Source organism: Rhamphochromis longiceps, linkage group LG22 (genome assembly GCF_057381845.1).
Source record: "Rhamphochromis longiceps isolate RC_006_pf linkage group LG22, R_longiceps_female_GT1.1, whole genome shotgun sequence".
Classification (NCBI taxonomy): domain Eukaryota; kingdom Metazoa; phylum Chordata; class Actinopteri; order Cichliformes; family Cichlidae; genus Rhamphochromis; species Rhamphochromis longiceps.
In genome coordinates this window covers 14682420-14708919 of record NC_140577.1, presented here as the reverse complement: position 1 = coordinate 14708919, position 26500 = coordinate 14682420, and the positions used below count along the sequence as shown (strand labels likewise).

The following is a 26500-nucleotide window of genomic DNA, read 5'->3' as shown; positions in this document are numbered from 1 at the left end:
AAATATTTAAGTGTGCAGCCATATAATATAATCTAAAATTTGGGAGTCCAAGGCCACCACAAGTCTTATGTTTAACAAGATGTTTTTTGGAAATTCTAGGAACCTTACCCGACCAAACAAAGGAGGATACAACAGATTCCAGCTTTTTAAAATATGACTGGGGAATGCACACTGGGATTGACTGAAAGATGTACAAAAATCTGGGCAAAACTACCATTTTGATGGCTTTAATCCGCCCCACCATGGAAATTGGCAATGTGATCCAAAACTCAATATTCTTCTCCAATTGATTAACTTTTCTATCCCAATTTTTCTTTAAAAGTTGTGACACGTTACATGTGACTGTGATACCGAGACATTCAAACTTATCTAGCGCTATTCTAAATGGAGTATTATGCAGATAAGCCATGTCCACCCCATCCGACAGAGGCATAAGTTCACTTTTCGTCCAATTTATCTTATACCCTGAGAGAGAACCAAATTCGTTAATAAGCTGCAATAGTGGACTGATCGAGGTCTTAGGTTTTGATACGAATAAGACTACGTCATCAGCATAAGCGGAGAATTTATGAGGAATACCCTGATGTATAATCGGTAGTATATCAGAACTTAGCCGTATACGAGCTGCTAAAGGTTCTAGGGCCAGGGCAAAAATAAAAGGAGAAATGGGATCTCCCTGTCGCGTGCCCCTGTGCAATCGAAAAGGGTCTGATACATCATTATTAGTCCTTACCGAGGCCATAGGTCCTTTGTACAAAATTCTAATCCAATTGATAAAAGAATCACCAAATCCAAATTTGGATAATACAGTAAACATATACGGCCACTCGACCTGATCAAAAGCTTTTTCAGCATCCAAAGCTATTACCACAGAATCATCTGAACACCTAGTAGGACTATATATGAGATTAAATAATCTACGCAAATTAAAATAAATGTAGCGGGTAGGGATAAACCCTGTTTGATCTGGATGTATAAGTTTAGCAATATGATCTTTAAGGCGGTTTGATAAAACTTTTGTTAATATCTTGGTCTCAACAGAAATGAGAGATATAGGCCGATAGGACGAGACAGACATAGGATCACGACCTTTTTTAAGAATCAATGAAATTACACCATGATATAATGAACTTGGCAAAGAGCCAGACAATTTTGAATAGTTAAACATACGCAAAATCAGAGGGGCTAGCAATGAGGAGTAAGCTTTATAAAACTCTGCTCCAAAACCATCTGGCCCAGGGGCCTTATTATTTGACATCTGTTGAATAGCTGTCTTAATCTCATCTAATGTGAAGTCCGCCTCCAAATCTGCAACTGCCACATCATCTAATTTTGGGAGATTACACTTTTCCAGAAAGTCCTCAATTAATGACTGACTCGCAGAACTCTTAGAGCTATAAAGATCACGATAAAAATCTTCAAAACACTTGTTTATTTCCTGGGGGTTTCTAGTGGTCTGCCCATGTTTGTTATTGATTGATAGTATTGTTTGTGATGCTTGTGTTTTTCTAAGTAATCTTGCAAGTAACCTATGAGGCTTATCACCCAATTCAAAAAATGTTTGCTTACACTTAGTGATTTGAAGGCAAACTTGTTTGCTGAGCAGAGAATTATACTCACACTTCAATTTAGTAATTTTGCCCAGTAATTCTATTTTGGGAGAGGACTGATAAGTTTGTTCTAGCTGTTGTATATTTGACTCAAGATCCTTCAAAGCCATTTCCTGGGATTTACGTTTAGCTGCAGAGAACGAAATAATGTGGCCTCGAATTACCGCCTTCATACTCTCCCAGAGAATTGCATCGTCAACATCACCTTTATCATTATCATTAATAAAATCCAAAATGTGCTTCTCTAATTTCTTATGAAACGTCTCATCTTTAAGCAGAGTTGGATCAAAGCGCCAGTTTCTTCTCTGTAAGTTAGCTAAATCTGCAAAATCCAGATCAATGGACAAGGGCTATGGTCAGAAATTAAAATAGGATGGTAGGTAACATCCCTCATAATTGGAATAAGTTTAGAGTCCAGAAAGATATAATCAATACGGGAGTACGACCCATGAACGGAAGAGAAAAAGGAGTAAGCCCTGCCTGTGGGGTAAAGTAGTCTCCAAGTATCCACCATGTTCATGTTTTTCAACGCACTCTTCACAACATGACTGGATTTAGACTGTTGGGTATGAGCTGATGCACTTTTATCCAAACGGGTTCACCAAGATGGTTTTGATGCACTGAAGGAACAATGGGCTGGGAGGTCAGTTCCTTAATCTTAATTATGCAAATTCTCATGACCATTGATCAACAACCACTGACCAAAACCCACTGATCAAAGACCACAGATCAATGGCCATGAGTACCATTCACAGAAAGTTGGTGAATGGCTGCAATCACAGCATTGTAAGATGGCGAAAGATGTACTCTTAGGCCCCCTCCTCGATTTAGAGATGGTCTTTCCCTTTTCACGTAAATGGCCTCCTTGACTCCGCGCTCAAACCAGCATTCCCCCCTGTCCAGGATGTGTACATCCTCATCCTTGAAAGAGTGTCCACTGGCCTGTAGGTATGAACAGACTGCAGACTCTTAATTTTTCATGTTTTATTGGGGTCCAGGGTGTAATTTGCCACAGGGCAAGGGTAAAAATTCTATTGAAACTAAAATGAGAGAATAATCAGGTGTCGCAATAAGATGCCCCACAAATTATTTGTGCCAGTGTAAAAGATAGTTTTTTCCAGCCACAACACAAGACACTACAGGGATAGACCCTGCAGGCCTGACAGCTGGAGATGTATCACTCATCCTGTTTTTCACCTGGATAGAGTGTTTACACTGCAGTCTGCCTTTGGTGGCTTTTTGGCAGCTACTGTGATATTCACTAGTACCCTCACTGACACACAAAATAAAACAACGACTACACTCCACACTAACTACACTCCAAACACACTGAACGTCACAAATTCACTATTGATATCGCTCTCTCTGTGTCTTTCTCTCTCTGCCATCACTCCCAAAAACGTTCCTCTCTTCCACTTGATGCCATATAATAATTTTATTAGTAAATGTGGTACATTTCTTTCCTTTTTTGGATGCTGTCCTTAAAAAAATGCCCTTTTCTACTGTTTTTTCCACACTAAACATGATGGTAGTATTCAGGAAAGAGCATGTTAAAAAAACAACTCTGGTTTTAGTGGCCTATCAATCAAATAAAAAAACTTTGAAGTCTGAACTTTCAACACAAGGTAAAGCAGAGACTCAGCGTGGCTGCAGCTTGTATCTATGTCATCTTAAGTCAGACATGATTTGGAGGTGCGGCGACCCCAGAGGCTGAACCATTGGCACATGTCACCCCATGCCTCCCCCCCTCTGTCACCTTCATTCGGTGTTGATTCAAAATGTGCTCTGGCACAACCATAGGGTGGCGCTAGAGGTAGAGAGGTGACAGGAGATCATTTTAGGGTGGCACATGCCACCCATGATCTGAAATATGTACGAGTGACAAATATTCAAAAAACTAAGTAACTCACACACTGATGTTTCATTATATGTAGACTGGTAGGAATATAATACCGGGACTAGATACAAGATATTTTTGAACTATTTTATGTATAATATTTACCAGCGACGTATTACTATTCTAAAAATAAAATAAAGTCTTCTGAACATAAAGCTATCGTACGTCGTTTTGTGCGTCGTGACGTCAGAACCACGCTCCCTGACGCACAGTACATCTACTGAGCTCCCCCCTTCGGCCCTCCCTTTTCTACTGTAGGAATTCAACGTGCGTGAGGTGCTCGGTTCTTCACCAGAAGCTAAGGCCCGCAATCCGGCGACTAGCACCGTCAATTTCAGGCATCTGACCCTACGAACATTAAATCTAACATCTACGATGGCCTCCGTATCCGAGCTCGCCTGCATTTACTCCGCTCTGATCCTCCACGACGATGAAGTTACCGTCACTGTAAGTGTCCTAGGTTACCCGGGATATTTCAGCCAATATGTCTGAATTGGTCGTTCTTGAACATTTTTTTCTGGGGATAAATATCCCGAAATACAAAAAATGAGACATTAAAGTTTACAGATAAACCAGTATATTAATATATCGGACAAACGCCAGTTATGTCCGCGAACTGGCTAAAATGGCGTCATGCTAGTTGCTATTCATAGGCCGCGTTTTTCTAGCTGGACAGCTCAGTCTTGTGTTCTTACTCTGAATGCTGATGTTTAACCGTCAGTTTAGCCTTAAACATCTCGGCTGACAGGTCTGGATGTGGTGTTCACTCACAGGCTGAGTGGTCAGACTCATCAAGAGTACAACATTTATTTTTATAGTGTTGGCATCACTGTTCAAAGTTGTTATTGTTAGAGCTTGTTGCATGAGCGGGTCACCTACTCCTCGGAAGGTCTGTGGTTCGATCCCAGGCTACATGCCAAATATCCTTGGGCAAGATACTAACCCCATGTGTGCCTACTGGTGGTGGTCGTCAGAGGGCCCGGTGGCAGCCTGGCTTCTGAAGGCTGTGTCTACAATGTGGCTTGCCACCACCAGTGTGTGATTTCACGCACATTACGTTTACCTGTGAAAGTGGAATGAGGACATGTTTCAGTTATGTTTTCTTAAATTATATTTGTAATCACTGAAAGTGTTAGCTTCAACACATTATAGAACACCAGTTTATATGTCATCGCTCATATTTTAGCAAAAGGGGTTCCCAAAAGTGGTTCAACATGTGAAGTAGAGTTTAATAATGATGGTTGTTATGTTATTTATTTGTCTGTCCACAGGAGGACAAGCTGAATGCCCTGATCAAGGCTGCTGGAGTCACTGTGGAGCCTTTCTGGCCAAGTCTGTTCTCCAAGGTGAGAGAACACACTTCTGAAATCATATCACTGAATAGATCTGAAGATCTGCCAGTTTTTATGTATCCCAATAACTCTTATAACCAATACAAATTTAAGTGGCTGTAAAGGAGACTTACTGATTGCATGTGCCGTAGTGAAACAGACCTGTTCATTGCTTTCTGTGTGTTTTAATGGTCTGTATTTACATTTAAATTTCTTTTTTTTTAAAGTTATGTCAGGCTGAAAGGATTAATATTGTTCCTGTTGTTGCCAGTATGAGTAAACACATGAATATGGAATAAATGTCTTGATGCAACAGTGCTGCCACTTAAAGAAAGTTCAATGAATGAGTAGGATACAAATTATGAACATATTAAAATTTAAAAAAAAATGAAAACATACTACACTTGCTGTAAAGAGTCTTTAGGCATGGTAGGTAGGAGTTATGCTTGATGCCCTGCCTTTTAAATACACTGATCTCTATAACAAGCGCTGGACATGTGAATAAAGTGACGTAACCTGTGAATTTTCTTTGGCAGGCTCTGTCCAGCATCGACATCGGCAGTCTGATCTGCAATGTTGGAGCTGGCGGCGGAGCCCCAGCTGGAGTCGCTGCTGCTGCAGGTGGTACTGCCACTGCTGGTGACGCCCCAGGTAACTAAACAAAGCATTTCCCAGCGCTACATTTGCAGTTACATAACAATAATGTGAATGCAGTCTTGGGCTTGTACCACTTTTGAGTTTCTCCTTCAAGTTCAGATTTCATGTACCTCAGAAATCAAATTGACTTTTTTCTTTTCTTCTGAATTTAGTTTGTGTAGTCATCTTTGACTTAACTAAATCTTGTTTTCCCTCTACAGCCAAGGAGGAGGAGAAGAAGGAGGAGAAGAAGGAAGAGTCCGAGGAGTCAGACGACGACATGGGCTTTGGTCTCTTTGACTAAAACAAATGTTTTTTTATACAAAAACACAATAAAAGTATAAAAAATCACTCCTTGTCTCTTGTTTTTGTTTGTTTTTTATGTACAGAAATTCTGCACATACAATTTAAATCTGCAGCATTTGTCAGCACATTAACCTAAAGTGACATTTAAGGCTGTAGATTTGTAGTGACTTCACTTCCCTGGACATGAGAGAAATTATATTTCAGCACATTCAATTCAGGCACTGAACCTAATGCCATGGCAAGCTGTGTGCTGATAATTCACAAAACCGCAACTACTGAACTCATGGTCAGAGTTTTGTAAAAGCTGAGTACAGTGATCATCCAAATTATACTCAAGATTTTACTTTTCATTCTCAGTTACTTTCAATTCTCATTAGTTTGACCAGCCAATTGATAAAATATGTTTCTGCATAGTGCAAAACTGGTAGAAGACTTCATGATCTGGAGTAAACTTTTAGGAGATCGGCAACAGCTTGTCTTGAAAATACAGTTTGATAAGTTAGGTAAATGTGGATTTATTACTAATCAATGGTCATCTTAAGTTAGACTGTGGAGATGGCTTTTAATACAATTTAGAAGATGATGTCAGTACCCTGACTAAATAATGACCTCTAAGCTTTCAGATCATTGGCTTTCAGTTCGGCATACATTTAATTCAAAAGATTTTACTTCAAGTCAAAAGTAGTGATGGCATGAAGCCCAGTGAATGTGTCATCTCTAAATGCTAATATTTTTCGCCTTTTTGGTGGCTCCATAATCTGCTTACAATCTTGCAAGCTGGTGATACCTCAAAATCACCTCAGATCCAACGCACGCAACAAAAAAAAACATAATTTCACAGTTTTATGAACTGCTCGAGTCACATAACCAGGCAGTCCACGGCTCTGCTGGCCTGGACAAAGGCTTTATAAGCTTTACTTGACACTCGGGGTTTCAGCGTCAGACGTAACATCAGTAGTCAAAATTATTCTCTGTGCCTGTCCTGCTAACAGAGTCACACAACCGGGAGTTAACCAGGTGGTGGGGAAATCCACAAATGTATCGAACTAAACTTGTATATCGAAATAAAACATCGTATTCCTGATTGCATATATTGCAATATTTGTATACAAGGTGGCGCACGCATTACTAACAGCAGTTTCCGTAGTGTAGTGGTTATCACGTTCGCCTCACACGCGAAAGGTCCCCGGTTCGAAACCGGGCGGAAACAAGTTTTATAAATTTTTCTTTTCCACTCACAGCGACAACCAAACTAAGAACAACTGAACGTCACAAAACACAGTGACCAGATTTTTTTTAAATCATGTACTGTCTGGCAGGTTTTGCAATAAGACTTATGATCCAAGAGCACTGACAACTTTTCTAAGATCATCAAAACCATGCCATCAGCATGAACTTTAGCATTGTCTTCACATTAACTCATTTAATCCCCAAATAACCTCATGCATTTTACTCCTTAGACTTCCCCTACACACAATATGTTTAATTTTGTCAATGTAAGGGGGTTAAAACGGAACCCATTGTTGCTGGTGGGTTAACTATTAACCTGCCAAAGGTTAAGCTCACTTACAGTTATGTTCATTTATGATCCATGCTGAGCTCATTTACTTATTTTACTTACAAAAGTCTTATTTTATTACTAAAGTAAGACTTAATAACTCAAAATTTCAAGTTATATTCTCAAATCTGAGTATGAGTTAGTAAATTGAAATTATGAGATAACTTAAAATTCAACTTTTCCTTTTTGATAAAAATAATACTTATGGTTGGATTAGGGGACCCTGAACTATACCTCAGTTATGCTGCAATACCCTTAAACAACTCAGGGTTTCCCATGATGTACTGCTGTTATGACTGAAGTGGACTGAAATTTTGCCTTATGGATGGCAAAAAAAAAAAAAAAAAAATCCTAAATAGCCTTAATTCAGGAGCTCTACTTGAATTATTGACTCTTTCGATGCTTTACAAGCCAAAAAGCCCAACATGAGTTTCCCATATAGATCTACAGTATGTAATTAAGCATGCATAAAATATGTATTGCTATCTTACAGACAGTGAAACAAATAACAGACGAAACAACAAGACAACAACCTGAATTGCTTCAATAATAACAGTGTTTTATTTGCTCGGTTTAGCAACTGTACAACTGTCTCCTTCCTGAGAATATTGCTCACCTCAGGGGAGAGGGAACAGCGAGAGGATGAGAGGGAGGAGAGAAGGAACACAAAGGTGAGGGGAAGAATAGATAGACCAGAAGTAGAGAAGGATTAAAAAGGTATAAATAACTGCAGTGGAGGGAGGTAGAAAGGTGGGGGAGGAAAACAGGATAACAATTTCATATTTTAAAATCATGACCAAACCCTTGCGAATGAGGTTGACACCCTTAATTTAAAACAACTCTTAGTGCGTTACAGATACAACTAGAGTGCAACAAAGACTGTAAATATTCTACTAATCACCTGAAAGTTTGACAAAGAGGAAACAACCCGACTGATGGCATGGTACAGAGAGCTTTAATATACAAAGCAATCACAATTTTAGAGGATAAGCAGAGAAACAACAGTTAAGCTGTTGCTAAACTTGTTCTTGTATTCCACAGTTAAGCAATGTTTTGAGTGAAATGTTCATTTGGCACAGGGCAAGCAGCTGTATAGTATTATTAGCACCTCCACTGTAACTTAAAAACTACCCTCCCTCCATTTGTCCCTTCCACTCCTCCCTCCTGTTCTCCCCTCTCCAATATTTATTATTTACTAACAATTCATGCCTCAGAAATGTGTTAAAAATAGAGCTTCTTTGTATATTTACTTATGCAAGTTAACTTTAAAAGTTGCATGTAGCAGTTTTTATATTTAAAAAGACCTATAGCTGTTGCATTTTTTTAATACTCAAATGTTTATGCTGTATCTTGATGCCTGAGATAAAGAAGTCTAGAGTGGGGTGAAAAGAAGAGAAAAGAGATGAAATTATGAGCAACCGTGGTGTAAATCGATCACTTTTGTTCATACAAAGTTTAAGAAAACAGAGGCATACTGCAGGGATGAACATAGCAACAACAACCACAATAATAATAATAATATAAAAGCATGTTTAAAGAACTTTATGAAATCATCTTCATCATCCTCCTCATGCAGGCTCTTCAGTTCCAGTTGCTTCCTCCTGCGTTTGTGGAGTGTCAGTCATGTGTTCTCGTGGCAAAGATTGGTGGGTCCATTCACCAAAAATACCTGTCCAGTCCTTCAAGTGAGCTTCCCAGACATTTTATTTGAATCTTCAAAGATTTAAATGAGTAATGAGTCATTCTGGAAAAAAAGGGTTTCTTTTTGAGGATATGTGATGAGACAGAAGAGGGTTTCTCTGGATACAAAAAGGCAATAATACAACTGAAGTACAAAACAACACAACATTGGCCAAAACATGACTTTTTTCCAGAGAGAACGAGGGGGGGAGGGGCTGATTGTTTCAGTTTGTCGTGTCTGCTGTTCATCGGTTTTCCACGTCAGACCTTCATCACTCTGTCCACCTGCCGATCCTTCTCAGTCTCTTATTAAATTCCCGAGAACTACCAAACTCCCGGGCCCTCTTTTCCTGTCCTGCATTTGGATTCACTTCATCAAAAACCGCCAAGTTGGTTAGATCCCGGGCTAATGTGGGCGGGTCTGGTTGATCATCTTGAGCCGTGATTGGTCGATGACGTCCAGCAGGTTCTTGGCGTCAACTGCGAGGGCGTGAGCTGCCATTAGCATCTGTTTCTTGTAGTCCTTTTGTAAACTGTCGAAACAGACACAGCTTTTACTACATGAGCCCCGACGTAAAAATAAATCAAGAAAACGCGCCATTAACGTGTTAATCCTCACCTTGTCATGACATACTGCTGCGCCAGCTTCATCTTCGCTATCAACTCGGCCAGATCTGAATTCAGCAGCTTCTGGGCCATTTCAATCTATGAAAAGACAAAGAAAATATCAGGATCAGATGATAAATGATAACTTCCAAAGGAAGAAGATCAAAGAAATGTATTTACTTCAATACCAAAAGTGGCTTTAAAATGACAACACAGGTGCCTGTTAGGGTACATTTCTCACATCTATGTGGACCTCAGTTGCATCGGCTTCAGCGGGACAGGAGACACATTTTTACGGGTTATTTTTTAAGCACTCTGTCTCTATGGACACCTTAGCGACAACGTTACCTTTTACACTACGGTGTCGTTAGCAAATATGCCTTGTAGTAGTACTACATAAGGAAACCCTTACTCAAGCTGTCGTAGCAGACAAAGAACAGACATTCCTTTTGTTGGTTTTTTAAGAAGGAAGATTCAGTGTACAAGACTGGATAAGCAATGTTTCGCCAATGAGTAGTTGCTGTGACAAGAAATTAAGAAACTCTCATGAAAAAGATCAAAAATAACTCCAAAAACAAACGAAAGACAGTTTATCTAGTTTTCAACCTATCACTGAACCCTTTTAGTGGTTTTCTCTTATGACAGGAGTTTCTTTGTACCTCTCTGTGTGTGCTGGCTGGCAGCACAGGAATCGTCTCATCCACTGTGGCCAGCAGAGTCCTCAGAGCCAAACCCACTTCCTATGACAATAAACACATACAATCATAAGTTTGTAGTATTAAACTGGCTCTTCCACACCCTAATATTTTCTCAATTTTCACACTCTGCCAGTGTAACACAAAGTGTAAATAACAGTGAAGGTTGTCTGAAGATCTTAACCGTGACGTTCACCCTACCTTGACCATGGGGACGTACTCCTCCGGGGCAGCGGGCTGGATCCTGTTCGACATCTCGATCACAGCTTTAACCAGTCCCGTCACATTCTCATACACTTTGTCGTTGGAACGATCCAAGTTGGCGGTGGGAGGTGGGCTGATCTCTTGAGGCTGCAACTGTACCAGCAGACCGGAGACTTACTTATAAAGATTTAAGTTTCCAATTCATTGCTATTTTTTCTTAGTTTATTTCTTTTAAATATACATATTTAAACAACGACTAACATCACTCAAACTGCCCACAGCTCTTTCTTCTGCCATGGTCAGGCAAGTGATGGTAGTTTCACACATTTAGCTGTAGGTGGCAGTATATGCAAAGATAAACTGGAGACAATCTATTTCTAGCCACAAGCATTTCTAGCTAATGATGAGAAACTGACTTTTCTACAGTGAGCAGCAGGCATGTTAGTACAGAATGGTTGTTAAGTGACAAACTCAAAGCTCAACTCTTTGTTAAGTGACTTTAATACAGATGTTAACACTAAGCAGACACTGCACATCTGCTGCGTGTAAGGCGGGCATTTATACAAAAAAGCCCTTTTAATTCGAACCATTTGAAAACATTTTATGGTGTTTTCCAATTAAAACTCTGTACCTTGTTTTACAGATTTAAGGTACCAACGTAACTGTGTTTAAGCTACGAGACATTTTTAAATGTCGTGGTGAAGAAGCAATTACTATGGAGACGTTAAAGCAAGGCTTAAGCAATTTGATAGCCACAGTTTTCATTAATAAAATAAGGCAAAACCAAAACAATAAAAATAATAAAAGTTTTTCCAAATGATGGTGGACAATAACTCAGATTTGGAGGTAGATGTTTTTGATGCATCAAACCTTTGAGAAGTTCATCATTTTAACTTCGATCATTAGACACAGTGTTAGACTTTTGCTACAAATCTACTGACATGTGCTATAATATCTACATCAATTTTTTCTTCACCAGAAGTATTGCTTGCACATTTTTAAAAAAAGGTTTTATATATGCAATCTATCTCTAACCAGCAGTTCATAACCACGGTTCCATTAATAACAACTGTTTTCTATTTTTTCCCCGTTTTTTCCTCTGGTGAAGAAAATGACTGAATGATTCTGAGAACATGAAAGTTACTGTAACTAGCAGCTGGCTAACTCTATAATGAGGACAGACACACAAAGATTAGCTTACCCTCCACGGCTTGGGGGAGGAAGAGGGCAGGGGAAGGAGTGGTGGTGGTCGGGTGGATGCGGTTTGAAAGGGGAGTGGTTGAAGGGGAACGGAGTACGCAGGTTGTGAAAACAAGGGAATGTGTCAGAGAGATGGATTGGTGGGTGTGTGGATGCGGTGCCGCGGGTCAGAAAATAAGGAATAAGAACAGAATGGAAGCAGGTTAAAGGAGTAGTGGATGGAAGTTAGTAACGGGGGGAGAGAAGGAGTAAAAAGGGGGGGAGAGAAGAGGGACAGCACATTAGGCCAAAGCCAACCACAGGCAAGGCATGACATGGACCGGCATGCAACCCATCAGCACAATACCAAAGAACCAAATCAAAAGCTATGTGTAGGCAAGAGCGTGCAAATTACCACAGTAAAACACAGACTTCTATGAAACAGAGAAATGAAAGCCCGTTCCTAATCTTAATCATCTTTAAACCTCACGTTCTTGCTGGAATTTGTGTGTTCATATGCACCTTGACCCCGTCATTGTAGCTTTCTACGGGGCAGAGACTGGGCAGGTTGGTTAAGTTAGCTGGAGCTCCTGGGCGGGGTGGCTTTTTGGGAGGTGCCACAGGTTCTGGGGGAAAAAACAAAATTGTGGGTTAGCATCTTTGCCATGAAGCAACATAGCATGTACATTTTTATACAGATAACTAGACTATAATATGAGTTACATTTAAGAAACAGAATACAAAGTAGTTTAAAGTAGTTTACCACTGATATGCTATAGCGACCGACATGTTCATGCGTCAACAATGCCAACTAATAATGTACCAGTTCTAATATTTTTCTTCCACCACAAATGTTGGGATGAAAATACTTATTATTTTCAATACTTGTCACCGTCTGTTTCTACTAAACATGTCAGTGTGTTTGCTCTCTCACCTGGTTTCCCAACAGGCTGGTAGATATGTTGACTTCCACCCTGTGCAGACAGACAGACACACTTAAATTTGTCCAGTAATCTCAGACTTTTATAAGTCTAGTATCAATAAATTCTCATCCACATTGACCAACCTTTTATTTAGGGGAATAAATCTCACAGAAACAATAAATGTAACATTCACAAACATAAACAAGCTAAATATAAGACAGAAAGTTGGAAGCTGCCATCGCATACCGAGAAGAATCACCAGCAATGTCCTCATTTTTGCCTAAGCTACAGGCCATTATAACCCTTGTGTACAGTTAACGTCCAGTTCTTCTGCCTTTAAAGTTCCCATGTGTCCTCTGTGGTCAAGTGGTCGGTATGTAGGCAGTGCCCTTCATGGCTTACAGACTGAAATACTTTCTCTTCTCCCGCCGTCTGCATTTCCTCTCCGTTTGTCTGAACGCGTTCCCCTCTGCCTCACTCTGGTTCTCTTTCTTTGAGCTTTTCTCTGCTTTTCCCCCTTTTTTTATAATCATCTCTCTGCTACCTCTCTATTACGTTTTTCTTAGCACCACAAGCATTTGTCCAACCATGCTCCACAGCTCAACGAAACCACAAGTGAATCCAATTTTAAAATGTCAAAGCACACACACACACACACATACACACACACACATAGACTGACCGGTGCTTGTAGTGTGCCGTCCTCCCTGTCGACGCTCCCTCTGCTGTTTCTGGACTCCGCCTTCTGCAGGGAGACACAGACATACAATGGATTAGAAAGGATTAAATATAAAAGCCATAAATATATATATTTTATACAGAAATATATGCACATTGTACCAGGCATTGCAGCAAAAGAATAAAATATGTAACATTTTATTTGTAATTCATAAAAACTGCTGCAAAATCATTTCATTTCCTAACCAAGCATCACAATTTAAAAGCAAAACTGATTTTGCAAAATTAAAATATTAGCAGCGACAATCAAAAAAAACCAGCCCTGCTCACAAAGAGATCACTACACGACTGAATAGTTCCAGCATCCCCTCGCTTTCTGTTCCAGTACCGTTTTGGTGAAGCACGCCTTGAAGAGATGCATCCTGGGAGAATATAGGTTGATGAAGTCAGGCGGAGGAATGCAGAGAGTGGAGGCCATCGAAAGAAGGGCGGGTGTAAGGATCGAAAGTTTAATAGAAGGGGCGATAAAAGATGGAGCAGCTCAAGTCATAGAGAAACTGACGGTAGACAGCACAAAGAAATGCAGAAGTTTGCAAAAGACAGAGAGAAAACCTGAGTCAGAGGCGACTGGATGAGAAGGAAAAGGCAGGAGAAAAAGTTTTTCCAGAGGAAGAAAAGCTCCGCTGGGCACAGAGACTAAATCCTAAAGAGAAAAAGATCCAACTGCCTCACTGTCCTCTCTTTTTCTCCCTCCCACTCTTTCCATCTCTCTGGATCTCCTCCTGTTTCTCTCGCTCCTTCTTTCTGACGGGCGACTCCTCGTTCATTCCTCCCTCTCCCTCGCTCTTGCCAATCCCACTTCCTTTCTCCCTCCCTCTGTCCTCCTCTCTTTGCTTTTCTCTTTCCCTTCTTCCACTCTCCTGATGAGCCTGAACTCACACATCAAATTTACTTGCCTGTTTTGCCTTAAGCTCTTTTATTACTTCTGTAATTTTCCAGCACATATTCTACATTAAGTTAGCCTGCATATCCCGAATCCAGCGCTCGTTTCCCCTCACAGCAAAAATTCCACTTGCTTCTTTCAAACGTACGACAGCAGCTTTCACTTGACTTCTCCAGCTGAACATGGTTCAAGAATGAGTTTAGGCAGGAGTAACGGCCACAACAGCTGCCACTGGAGATTAAGGTTCACTCAGACTTTAGACCAGAAGTCAACACATCACTGATCACATGCACTCTGTGCAGGAATGTGTTGCTAATTAGAGGCAAGCATTTAAACTACACCTGCAAAAGACTAGGTTTAAAAATGGATTTCAATCTGCACCAGCAAATATTATGAAGGTCAGCTCCCAAGAAAGAAAAACAGATAGCACGAGGCACTTCTAAAGAGCTCAAACACACATTTGGTTTTAATGTGAAATTTATAACAGTTTCACTACTATTAATCTGCTGAGAATATCATGTGAACGTTTTTTATCGCATTCCTGGCAGGGTCACAGCGGCATACACGTCAGAATATTAATTTAACTAGACTTCAAACAGGCTTTGTAATACTACCTGCTCACTGACTGACCCTGCAGCTGACACAAATCCTGTGGACAGTGGGTTTTAATCTACAGCACTATTGATTTTAAAGCACACTACCTTGCGATTAAATCTATGTCTATTGTTACATTTTCAGCTGCTGGAACCAAGATACTATCAGATTAGCTTCAGCTCAGCAGAGAATCTGTAGGGAGCAATTTTGGTTTTTACATCCATGCTCTGGGTAGTGAGTGCCAGTCAGTCCCTCTTTATGAGATTTCGAAAACGTGGCTGTTAAAGCTTTTATTGAAAAAATGTTTGAGGTGGCTGTGATTCAGGTGGTACATCCAAACCTGTCCACTAATTACATGAGTGAGAAACAAGTCATAAAATGAAAGGTTAAAAGGTGCCCCTCAGGTCCGCCCCCTTTGCCATTAATCTGGGTGTTAATTTCCCCAGGGGTCCAAGGTCCTCAAGGTTTGTGCAGCGAGGTATATAAAGTATCCAGAAAAAAAACAAAAAACAAAACAAAAAAAACCCACCCCTGGTGTCAGCTAACAAACAAGATATCAGTCATTCAGCCCGTCATATCTGCCCTGACAGATTTCCTGGTCTATGAAGCAGTAGAACAGGAAATCATGTTAAACATGACAGGCCGACCCAGCAACTCCCCAGCGCTCATTACTCATGCTTGATTTTTTTCACTGCCTTTCAGCTCTCCAACATTTGTCTTAAAATTGAAAAACAGGCCATCGAGACAAGCAGAGAAACAATCTGACCTGAGCAGAGGAGAAAAACAGACTTGTTTTGCAAAAGCAGTATTTTGGCTCCTTTTTGGGGATTTCTCAGTGTCTGATGAGATAAATCAAGCATGCACAACTGAGCCAGTTCAAAGATCTGAAAAAGACATTCTGCAGCTCGTCTGGCAACAACAGTGGACACGAAGAGGGTTTACCAAGTGGGAAAAAATCTCTCACTAATTTTATATTTACATCTTCATAAAGTATTTATTTGGATTTTTGTTCCATTTCGCAATCAAAATGATTTGCTGTTGTAAAATATGCCTTTATTTTATCTGCAGCAAGAGTACTGACAGTGACAAGGAAGAGAGCAGATATCTCCTATGCTGGCATCTCTTCATTGGCTCCCTGTTAAATCAGAATTAAATTTAAAATCCTGCTCCTCACATGCTCTTCACAAGGTCTTGAATAATCAGGTGAATACTCAGGTCCCATCTTATCTTAATGACCTTATAGTACCGTATCAGCCCATTAGAGCTCTCCACTCTCTGACTGCAGGCTTACTTGTGATTCCTAGAGGATTTAAAAGTAGAATGGGAGGCAGAGTCTTCAGCTGTCAGGCCCCTCTTCTGTGGAACCAGCTTCCAGTTTGGATTCGGGAGACAGATACTGTTGCTACTTTTAAGATAAGGCTTAAAACTTTCCTTTTTGATAAACCATATAGTCAGGGTTGAATCAGGTGACCTTGATTTCTTCCTTAGTTTAGAGATTCCCATGATGCATTGAGTGTTTCTTCTTCAGTTACCTTTTTCACTCTGTGTTTATACACCGCTCTGCATTTAATTATTAGTTATTATTCATCTCTGGCTCTATTCCACAGCATGTTTTTGTCCTCTCTTCAGTCGCTCACCCCCAACTGGTCATGGGAGCTGGCCGCCCCTCCTTGTCCCTGATGCTGCTGCAGGTTTTTCCTTCCCACTGTCACCAAAGCACTTGCTAATAGCGGCTTGTTGGGGATTTCTCTGTTTTCTTTGTATTATTGTAGTCTTACCTTACAATATAAAGTGCCCTGAGGCAACTCTTGTTGTGATTAGGTGCTATATAAATAAAATGGAATTGAATTTATTTGTGTCTTTTGTTTGCTTTTTAAAGTATAAATAAGCCACATATGTTAATACTGAAAAGAGACAAATAATGCTGGTTTGGTTAGCTGACTTAAGGGGCAACTGAAGCCCTGCTTACCCCAGTTTATTTTGCTTTGGATTCATAATCTTCACTATGGATGTGACAAAGAAAAAAAAACACTAGTGGCAATGTAGAAAGCTAAAATAGGAGGGAATATTTAAATGCAGCCACTATGAGTCTGTATAATTTAATTACCATGAAGCTCTCCTCCTGCTCCAACCACCGCTGGTCATCCTCCATCTGTTGCTGCTGCATCATCAGCCTTTCCTCCATCAGCGCCTGACCTACACACCCAATGTCCTGTAGAAAGAGAGAGAGAGAGAGGAAAAAAAGGTCCTTAGGTGCGCCTTGTTATCAAGACGTAGCAGTGAAGGAATAAATCTTGCTTATCGTGATTTAACCCTTGTGTGGTGTTCGTATTTTTGTTACTCAGCCAGTGTTCATGGGTCTGGTGGACCCGCTAGAGTTTTGGCTTTCCAAATTAACACTATCAAACAATTTTATGTTAAATTACTCAACAGATGTTTACTTCATCCCAATTACAAGACATATGAACAGCAAACATGGTTAATTTTTTCCCTTTACCTTTGTTAGATCACATTTATGAATTAATGTGCTTCTCGTTTTTCTTTTATATAAAATGTTATAAATAAATCAGTTATAATCAAGTGGAGTGAGTGGAAAGACACAACACATTTACACGTGAAAAAATAATTACTTGTTTAATTTTTCTTTTGAAAAAAACTGAACACGGGTCTCACAGACCCGAACACCATACAAGGGTTAATGATTATAATTAGTCAGTCCTGTGGAAAAACTAAGCACACCCCATTATTCAGTAGCTTGTAGAACCTGCTTTAGCTGCAATAACTTTTAATAAGCATTTTCTGTACGACTTTCCTCAGTTCATTGGGCTTTACGGGAATTTGTTTATTCACAGCTCTCTTAAGGTCCCACCACATCATTTCAAATTTCAAAGTCTGGACATTGACTTGGGCATTGGAACTTTTGTTTTTCGTCCTTTCTTACAAAGATTTGCTGTTGTGCTTGGGATTATTGTCCGGTTTAATGATGGACAGGTAGCCTCACAGAATACTTTGTTTTACAGAGGAGTTCGGCAAGTTGCCCAGATCCTGTAACTGCTAAAAAAAAAAAAAAAAAAGAAAAAAAAAAAAAAGAAATGTTCGATGAATTATGGCCCAAACATAACTTTGAAACATAACATCCACTTTAGGCTGTCTAAAGGACATTGTTCCATAAGTATGGACTGTTCAGATGCAAGTCATACTGCTATCTTCTTTTTAAAGAGAATAGGCTTTTTCCTGGAAATCCTTCCAAATAATCCTTTTTTTTCTAATTGTACTGTCATGAACTTTAACATTTTACATCAAGAGTCCTGTCAAAACCTCTTATTTCCCCCATACATGACTGTTCATAGTTTGATAAAAATGCTTGAAAGACAGTAGTTCAACATTTCTTAAATGCCGTTACACGATTCCTTAGCACGAAGCACTTTGTTTGGTCTGCTTGGAAAAGAAACTGCAGAAAAATTCAAGTGCATGTCCCGCACTACTGTGCTGTAACCAGCTCAGGTTGCCTAAAACGAAAAGTAAATTACACACACACAAACACACAGATACAAATCTTGAGATTTAATTTTAGCTTCGCCTGGCAACCAAACAGAACACATATGCAGGTCATAACTGCTTTAACCACTATGTGTTTTCTGTGTTTGATATGAGGCAAAAATTCAACAAACAGTTACGACAGTGGGTTCAGTGAGTGGCTGAGATGTTACACAAATTCATGTTTGACTGGTGAAAGTTCTGTGTCAAATGCATTTGTGGGTGCACACCTCCATATTCGGGCTCCATGGTGCAGTATGTTCAGGTCTGTGCGGATTCCAGGAATCAGTAGGAGGATAGCTGCCTCCAACTCCTCCACCTACACCACCATGGGCTGATTGCTGGAGGAGGACAGATTGAAAGTGGAAAAGAAAATCAGACAAAGAAAACAATCAAAAATATTTATGAACAAACAAGCAGTGTAAAGTTCTTCCTCTTTTGCAACATCTGGCTCTATGTTACTAGAAGATTTAAGAGTTTTATCTCTAAAACAGTGTTGGTAGGAAAGAGAATGACGTCAATAGAAAGAAATAATGAGAAAATGGGGACTCAAAGACATAAAAGACGAAGGATTCACAGATAATAAAATAGCAGAAGAGAAAACTTTGATTATCATTCAACTTTCCACGTCTACGTTTTCACAAAAAGTCTGCTTTTAAAGACGCTCTAAACCAGTCAGATGATGGCAAAACAATCAGAAATCTACCGACATAAGAATAACACTAGGAAATCAATGAATACTTATGAAAAACCACTACCAAAGCCAGTAACTATTTCACTGACGGGCATGCAAATGGATTCAGAAAGTGTTAAAATCTCTTCAAATGCACTTTAAACCTCAGTCTAGTGTGCAATGCATGCAGAAATATACAGATGCTAATCTAAAGTCCGATGTTATCAAGTTAGGCTTAAATGGCAGTTTGAATTACGCACTCCTTATAAGGACCAAAGAAAAGCTTGCTGCCAGGAGCTGAAGAGTGGCTTTGATTTGTTAGTGTGTGTTTGTGTGCGCGCGCCCGTGTGTGTTTGTCCACGAGTAAGCGGCTTTTAGCACTACAGGAAATGCCTGCTGTCTGCCTGGTTTATGAGGAGAAGAATAACTGCACTCAAACTCTTTCTGTCCTTGCATGTCTCTCTTTGACTCAGACACATGCAGCAGTGTGTGCCTGACAGTCAGAGCTACTCCAGACTTAACACAGACTTTATTGGGTTGGCCTTATTGTGATGACAGCATTCACGCTTAGAGCTGATTTGTACAACCTTACAGATTTTTTTGTTTTGTTTTAGTGTTACAGAATATCATTTACAGGTTTGTTTTTGAAACTGGTGACTGAATTGTTTTCCTTTTGCATTTTTTGCTCAGTCGTGACCAAAGATTTGTCTTGGCAGCAACTTTCATTTTTGTTTAGCTTTTTGTAAATATCTAACACAAATTGGGGGGGACAGTTTTGAAACAACAGAATTGTGTAACCGCTTACGGCATGTACAGCTGTGTGCAGATGCTTGGAAAAAGCCATTTTTTCAACCATCTTTTCACAGATGATGTAAAATGTCATGTGGGTCAAAGTGACCTTCGTCAGGTGCAATGAAACTATGCTCACCACAGTTTAAGATAATGGCAGAGTATATCAGACTGCATAGATGTCAGTCATTAACAAGGAGTGGTTTATATATTAATGGACTGTCATTGTCCACATTAGGTCTTACAGCATCTAGCTCACTATCTATCTCTGTAGTGCTTCCCAGGACAGCTGAATCTGAATAAGGCAGAACAGGAACGCACAGGTTCCTCACTGATGAAGATCTGTGTGCTTCTGTGTGCTGTTTACCGGGAAGTGGTTGTGCGGGGAGTTGCTGACGAAGCCTTCACTGGGGTAACCTGGTCTGCTAGGCTACAAACACGGAGAAAACCATTTGTGTTAATCAGCCACAACAAAGACTCGCACAGACATACAAGAAATAACAAGGGTATGGGAGGATGGGAAACAAATGATTTCAAAAAGGCAGATCGAGCACAAACAGTCATTGATTCTTACTTTAGGTGGTGCTTCATCTGGGTCCCATGAAACGGTGACTTGTCTCCTCATTTCCATTCGGAGTCTCTCTTCTTGCTGGAGCTTCTCTTCCTCCAGTATCGTGCTTCAGAAATTAAAACATTGGCAGAGAGAAAATTGAATTGAGCGGTCATGCACTCTTTTGGTTTAGTGCACTATTTCATCTTGACCAATGTACTGAAAGTCAAAGATTTTTAGAGAAATTAAAACAAACAATGTCATGTTTTTAGTACTAATTAAACTTAATGAAAAGGAAGAAGAAGAAAAACTCAAGGCAAAATTATTCCATGGGGTCAGATTGAGACAGAGGCCATCTCTATTATGGTGTTACGGCCCTAGCAGGGCCTCTCTCCTCCTGAAGGTGCCTGTGTGGGCATGTCCCACCACCTCTTCTGCCTGAGGTGCCACCTTTCCCTGTTACACAGCTGACTCACATCAGTAATTAAAAGTATTTAAGCCCAGGGAAAGGTGAGCTCTGGGCCAGAGTGCCAGTAGTGTGGTTACAGCTAGTGAGCTGTGTTTTTGGTGGTTTTCAGCTAGTGAGCTGCTCTTTCTTTTTGGCTTACGTTTTACTTTATTGACCAACGCCTGAGTTTTGTTTGTTTCCTTAAATGGTAATAGCGGCTTGTCCGTCTCTTTTAGTTAGTATAAATTGAAACTTTAATAAAACTCTTTAATTTAACCCTTTTGCCTCCTTGACTCCTTTTTCTGACCTGGACACCTTTTGTTACTTCCCCCTCACCGCCTAGACCCCTCAGGGGAACGTAACATATGGCAACAACATCAAAGTTTTACACCTAAAGCAAATTATTAAAAACTACCTTTAAACTACCTCATTAATTAAATAAGCATGTAAACATTTTTTAAATTATTAATAGTTTTAATACTTTTTTTATGTTTATTTTTTACCTGAGTTGTGTTTTGAGTTCAGTGAATCGCGGACGCTTGCTGGGGTCATATGACCAACATTTGGTCATCAAACTGTAGAGGGTGGGCGGACACTGAGGAGGCATCGCCAGGCGCTCCCCGTTTTCTATCCTGCCAATCACGTCATTGTTTTTCACCCCCTGGAAGGGCTTGATGCCGTACATCAAGATCTCCCACATGCATACGCCTATGGGGGAGACGCAGACACGCAAAAGTCACCTACAGTGATGAATCACATCATCACACAGTGGCGCTGGATTAGAAAAAAAAAACAACTCACCGAACATCCAGACGTCACTTGCAGACGTGAATCTCCTAAAATTGATAGATTCAGGAGCCATCCACTTAATGGGAAGTTTACCTTTAGAAGCTGAGACACAAACACAGACACAGAGATAAGCACTAAGGTAGAGAATAGAAAAATTTATCACCAGTTAGTGTTTCAACAAAAAGGCTGCAATGAGTTGGTAACGCAGAGAACAGCTGATATAACGTGATGTCACCAGTAGATGGTGGTAACGCACTGGCAGCTAAATGTTATTTAAACTAAGACTACTGGCTGGTTTCAGGTCAGCATTGCACTTTCTTTGTTTCCCCATTTTATAGAATTCACAGGAGCCTTTTTACACACCTGTTAATGTGGAAATTACACAGAAACTCTAAGGATACTTAAAATCCGACTGAACGTTTTATTGTTTCATTACCTTTGTAGTAAGAGCTGTCCTCCATGTATCGTGATAGACCAAAGTCTCCAAGCATCACACAGTCCACCGCAGAGACCAACACGTTGCGAGCTGCTATATCCCTATTTTTTTTTTTTTTTTTTTTAAAAAGCAGGAAAAAAGAAAACCTAAAACCTACTGCTGTGATCCGTGTGTAGTCTCAACTGTAACATTATATTTATGAAACATAATATATTATCCTTACACATGCACACTCACAGACTCACAATGCAATGCTTCATTTGTGACATATGTGCATCCGATTGTGTAACACCCCAACTGTCATTTGTGATGCAAAATGATGATTCATGAGTCGGAAATCTCACTGTTGAGTAAACTGGTAAAATTGTAACAAGGCAGGGTGAATGTGGGAAGATCTTCAGAGAATGTTGTCATTAAAGGAAATATAATTTTGCACTTTTATATGTTTTGAGATTATATAAGAAACTGAAAGTCCTGCAGGTGTTCGTGTAGTTGAAAATGCCTTTTTAATTCAATTTCAGTATAATCTGTGGTGTTGGCACTAATAGTCTGAGCCCTCCACTCCCCCCCACCTCAATCAGGCTACAGAAGCATATGTGTGTGTGTTTACCTGTGTACAAAGCGTTTGCTCTCCAGGTAGGCCAGAGCTGTGCTGAGCTGGTAGGCATACAGGATGAGCGTGGCCAGGTCAAGACTGTACTTCCTCACCTGAAGGAACGAGCGCAACTGTTGACAGAGAGAGAAAACAAAGGGAGGAAATGACAGAGGCACTGTTAAAAGATGAACCACGCTGACATACCAAGACTGAGCTTTTTATGGCTCTTGCCATCTCAAGAGAACTCGAATACCAAGATTATCCCACACACACAGTATGAGGGTTACCTCTCCAAGAGTACAGAGCTCCATGATGATCCACACCGGGTTCTCTGTGATCACGCCGATCAGCTTAACAATGTGAGGATGGTCAAACTGACGCATTGTCACTGCAAGGAAAAAAGACAGTAATAGCATCATCATGCATTTAATGCTAATGTGATGTGAGACACACTGACAAACACACAAAATTGCATCTTACGTGCTTCTTGCAGGAACTTTTCTCTGACGCTGTCAGAGGTACAGTTCTTACAGGTCTTAATGGCGACAGCTAGAGATGCTTTGTCCTGCAAACAAACAGCACACGAGACAGGCGTTAACAGATGATACACTGTAAAGCTCGCCGAAATAACAAAGCAAGACTGTACAAGCCTTTTGGCCCACACGCATTAACAGAGAGGTGCGCATGTTGGTGTGTTTTCACATACTGGACAGTTGTAGACTCCTTGGTGTACATCTCCAAACTGACCCTCTCCAATGCAGCGGCCCAACTCTATCCTGTCCCTCTGGATCTCATAGTCCCGCGCTGAGAGGCAGAGTAAGAAGAGGAAAGGAAAAAGAATAGGGAAGGAAGTAAGGGCATTTTCAGTGGATGAAAAAAAGCAAGAACCTGTCACATTTGGCATTTATTTCAACACCATGGATGAGGTTTAAGCAAGAAAAATATAAATATTTAGATAGTTTATTGTGGAAAAGTTTCCACAATATGCTTCTAAGTTAGCTTTAAATTATTTCTATCATTCTGGCAGTCTTACGCTGCCCTTTTAGGCAAACCCCATCCATTGGCACTAGTTTCACTTTACAACAAGCCTAAAACAGTAGGACCTGGATCAAGCCTCTTCCTCTCTAACTAGATCAATGGTAAAACATGCACGCTGCAACACAGATCTGCAAACACACCAACAACATACAACATGAACATGCACACGAGTGTCCCAGTATAATGCACTTGTTCCTCTAATGACGTCTGTAGTGATGTTGCAGAGAAACTGCGGGGAAAAATACAATCAAGTAGTTGTGAAAAAGAATTTCAATTTGGGAAAAAGTCTGGAGATCTCTGAGCACCTCTCATACGGACTGAAACTAAACACTGCTTGATGAAGTCAGTGCCTGCATCTAACCCTAACTTTCACAGAGTGTATCCAGAAGGATTGGAGAGAAACTGCTTGTTTTTTTAACATTAAAGCGTTATTAATATTTCCGCCTTGCTGAAAAAGCCCGGAAGCATTTCTGCGGCAGTGTAGTAATGTCAGTTGCCAACTAACCGCAGGAAGCTCAAGTTGAAAAGGTTTATTGGGGTCGTTCACCATCGGGAACTTATTCTTTACAAGTTTAATTGTCCGTCAGGCTAAACAGAGTTCTGTTGTTTGGATTCAACCAACCCAAACAAAACCAGTTCAGCAGTAACCAAAGACACATTCCATTATGAAAGATTTACTGTAATTAAAACCACACTGATATTCACTTTCAGGAAATTAATAATTTCTTCAAACATAAAAGAAGTTGTGAAAGAACCATAACCAAAAAACACAATTTAAAAAGAAACAAATTTTAAAAAGTAGTAAAGACACGATAACAGCAGGATGGTGCAAGGAGAGCCAAGCCAAAACACAACAAATGCTGTTAGGTTGTTCCAGAGGTCTGCCTTTACTTCATGTTCCCAAGTTCTGATTGACTTATTAGTGTACTTCAGTACAAAGTGTTATATGTACTGAAGCATAATGATTTGTTTATGGATTGGCTCTCGCTCAGTTCCGACGCCCGAGTTCACCTTTACGAGCTGCGATCTACAAGATAAAAAATACCACTGAGTAAGAAAAGAAAAGAAAAAGCCAAAACAAAACTCAACAACAATTTAAGTCTTTTTTTTCTTTTCCAGGTGTTAAAGATCAAATAAACAGCTAATGCTTATTCATTACTGGCTTTTCAATGCGCTTACTGGAGGTCATGGTCAAAAACACTACGATGTAAAACACTACGATTCCTGGAAAAGAAAAATAAGGAGAGAGAATGAAAGAGAGAGAGGGAGTTTTACCTTCAACTACTCCATAGCTCACTGTGTTGGCGATGGGGGGGAAAGAGGAAGAGAGAAAGAGATGGAGATGAAGAGACGGGGGGAGAGCCAGGCAGCAGCTTTAAGATTGAAACTAGCTCAGAAAACAAACACACAAACGTGCGCAGACAACAATAACTGGCCAACTTTGCTCATTATCTGATAATTGTCGATACCGCCACAGAATAATTCAAAGATCTAAGCTTGCTCTCCAGCTGTTACCGTTTTACAGATTTATTTTATACATTCAGCAGCCGGTAGGACATGGACACACATACAAAGTCAGACACAGGATAGGAAAATATGTCTGCAGTGAGTCTGATTAGAGGAAGTCTCCTAAAGGAGACCAAAAAAAGCAAAGCAAAGCAAAAAAAAAGGACAAAGAAAGAAAGAAAGAGCCAAGACAGATACAGATAGAAAAAGACTGTGGGGGGAAAGAGAACAGTCCATTTTCAAAGTTGGCCGCACAATCAAACACATAAGTACTCTGAACTGGCCAAAACAGCCACATTAAAAATAATGGAGCTAAAGCCACGACTACTTACAGAACTACAGCCAAACAAACCAGCACATTCAGGCTTTTGACAAACGCATGAATGAATCCGACAGATGTGATGCGTCTCCATGACCACACGTACATGGCACAAGCTGCGGCCTTTAGCGTCTCTGCTGTTTAGAAAGGATGAAGGAAAACCGGCCAGAATTTGATAGCTGCTGCCTAACCAAACGCAGTTTAATGCAACTCCTCGGGTTCGTTGTGCGAGTGTGTTTCTTGGAAGCGATTCACACCACAACCTCGCTTATTAGGGAGCAGAATGAAATTAACGTTTGTTTGAGTACGAGAAATTTATAGCCGCCGTGTGCCAGTGCAACAGAAGCTGAGTTCTTAAGAGTCCTTAAGTACAAATGAGTTTAGAAAGAGAGCAAACTGAATAAGTGACTTACTTGAGGGCATGGTGTAGGTGTCCTCTTCATCAACTATCTCTGCATAGTCATCGGTTTCTGAAACATGACACACACACACGCACAATAGCAAGACATTAAAACACACTTGGTACAAATGATGACACAAAAACTGGTTTACCGTTAAGAAGGGTCCATGACACAAACACCCGAGAAGAAACCCACCCTAAACTTAAAGCATGAAGCTAACTCAGAGTTTGAACAACTCCCGAGCAGAGAAACACCCACGTAGCTTCTTGCTCTGCCTTTCTCTCGCCTTCTTTCACACACAGACACACACACACACCCACACACACACAAAAACACTTGGCGGATAGCGTCAGCTGAGCATGTGTTGTGAATATCTGTCTGTGTGAGAGCAGCTGGTTTGCAGGGAGGGACTTACTGTGGTGGCGGTAGAGGAGAAGGAGGAGGAGGAGGTAAAGAAAAGTAAAAGAGATGAGATGAAGACACAAAGCAGGGACAAACAGAAAATGAAAGGCAAAACAGTAAGGAGACTAGTTGAAAACTCAGTGAAGAGGAAGAAGCATTGAGGGAGAAATGCACAGA

The 26500-nt window shown here is 40.3% G+C and overlaps 2 protein-coding genes and 1 non-coding gene across 8 annotated transcripts in view; 2 read left to right on the top strand and 1 right to left on the bottom strand.

Annotated features, from left to right (window-relative positions):
- Positions 1–3747: 3747 nt before the first annotated feature.
- On the top strand, positions 3748–5825 carry rplp1 (ribosomal protein lateral stalk subunit P1). The gene is made up of 4 exons (XM_085396674.1): positions 3748–3954; positions 4779–4853; positions 5375–5489; positions 5696–5825. The coding sequence occupies exons 1-4, from the start codon at positions 3883–3885 to the stop codon at positions 5776–5778; spliced, it is 345 nt and encodes a 114-aa protein (XP_085252800.1). The 5' UTR covers positions 3748–3882; the 3' UTR covers positions 5779–5825.
- Positions 5826–6917: 1092 nt separating this feature from the next.
- On the top strand, positions 6918–6990 carry trnav-cac (transfer RNA valine (anticodon CAC)). Its single transcript has one exon. It is a non-coding gene; the product is annotated as a tRNA-Val (tRNA).
- A 2119-nt stretch (positions 6991–9109) lies between these two features.
- The window catches only part of ptk2aa (protein tyrosine kinase 2aa), an 85118-nt gene continuing 67727 nt past the window's right edge, over positions 9110–26500 (bottom strand). For 4 of the 6 annotated variants that reach the window (XM_085396730.1, XM_085396731.1, XM_085396735.1 and 1 more), the window contains 20 exons: positions 25934–25990; positions 24971–24991; positions 23364–23461; positions 23138–23222; positions 22945–23045; positions 22673–22788; positions 22063–22163; positions 21639–21728; positions 21341–21545; positions 20414–20516; positions 20207–20269; positions 18608–18718; positions 16948–17052; positions 13308–13370; positions 12637–12676; positions 12225–12328; positions 10521–10676; positions 10284–10364; positions 9638–9723; positions 9110–9551 (listed from right to left, as the gene is read on the bottom strand). In XM_085396730.1, coding sequence (XP_085252856.1) covers positions 9425–9551; positions 9638–9723; positions 10284–10364; positions 10521–10676; positions 12225–12328; positions 12637–12676; positions 13308–13370; positions 16948–17052; positions 18608–18718; positions 20207–20269; positions 20414–20516; positions 21341–21545; positions 21639–21728; positions 22063–22163; positions 22673–22788; positions 22945–23045; positions 23138–23222; positions 23364–23461; positions 24971–24991; positions 25934–25990 — 1913 coding nt within the window. In that variant the 3' untranslated portion in view covers positions 9110–9424. The remainder of the gene's footprint in view (positions 9552–9637; positions 9724–10283; positions 10365–10520; positions 10677–12224; positions 12329–12636; positions 12677–13307; positions 13371–16947; positions 17053–18607; positions 18719–20206; positions 20270–20413; positions 20517–21340; positions 21546–21638; positions 21729–22062; positions 22164–22672; positions 22789–22944; positions 23046–23137; positions 23223–23363; positions 23462–24970; positions 24992–25933; positions 25991–26500) is intronic. The other 2 variants (XM_085396732.1, XM_085396733.1) reach the window with 1 other exon arrangement.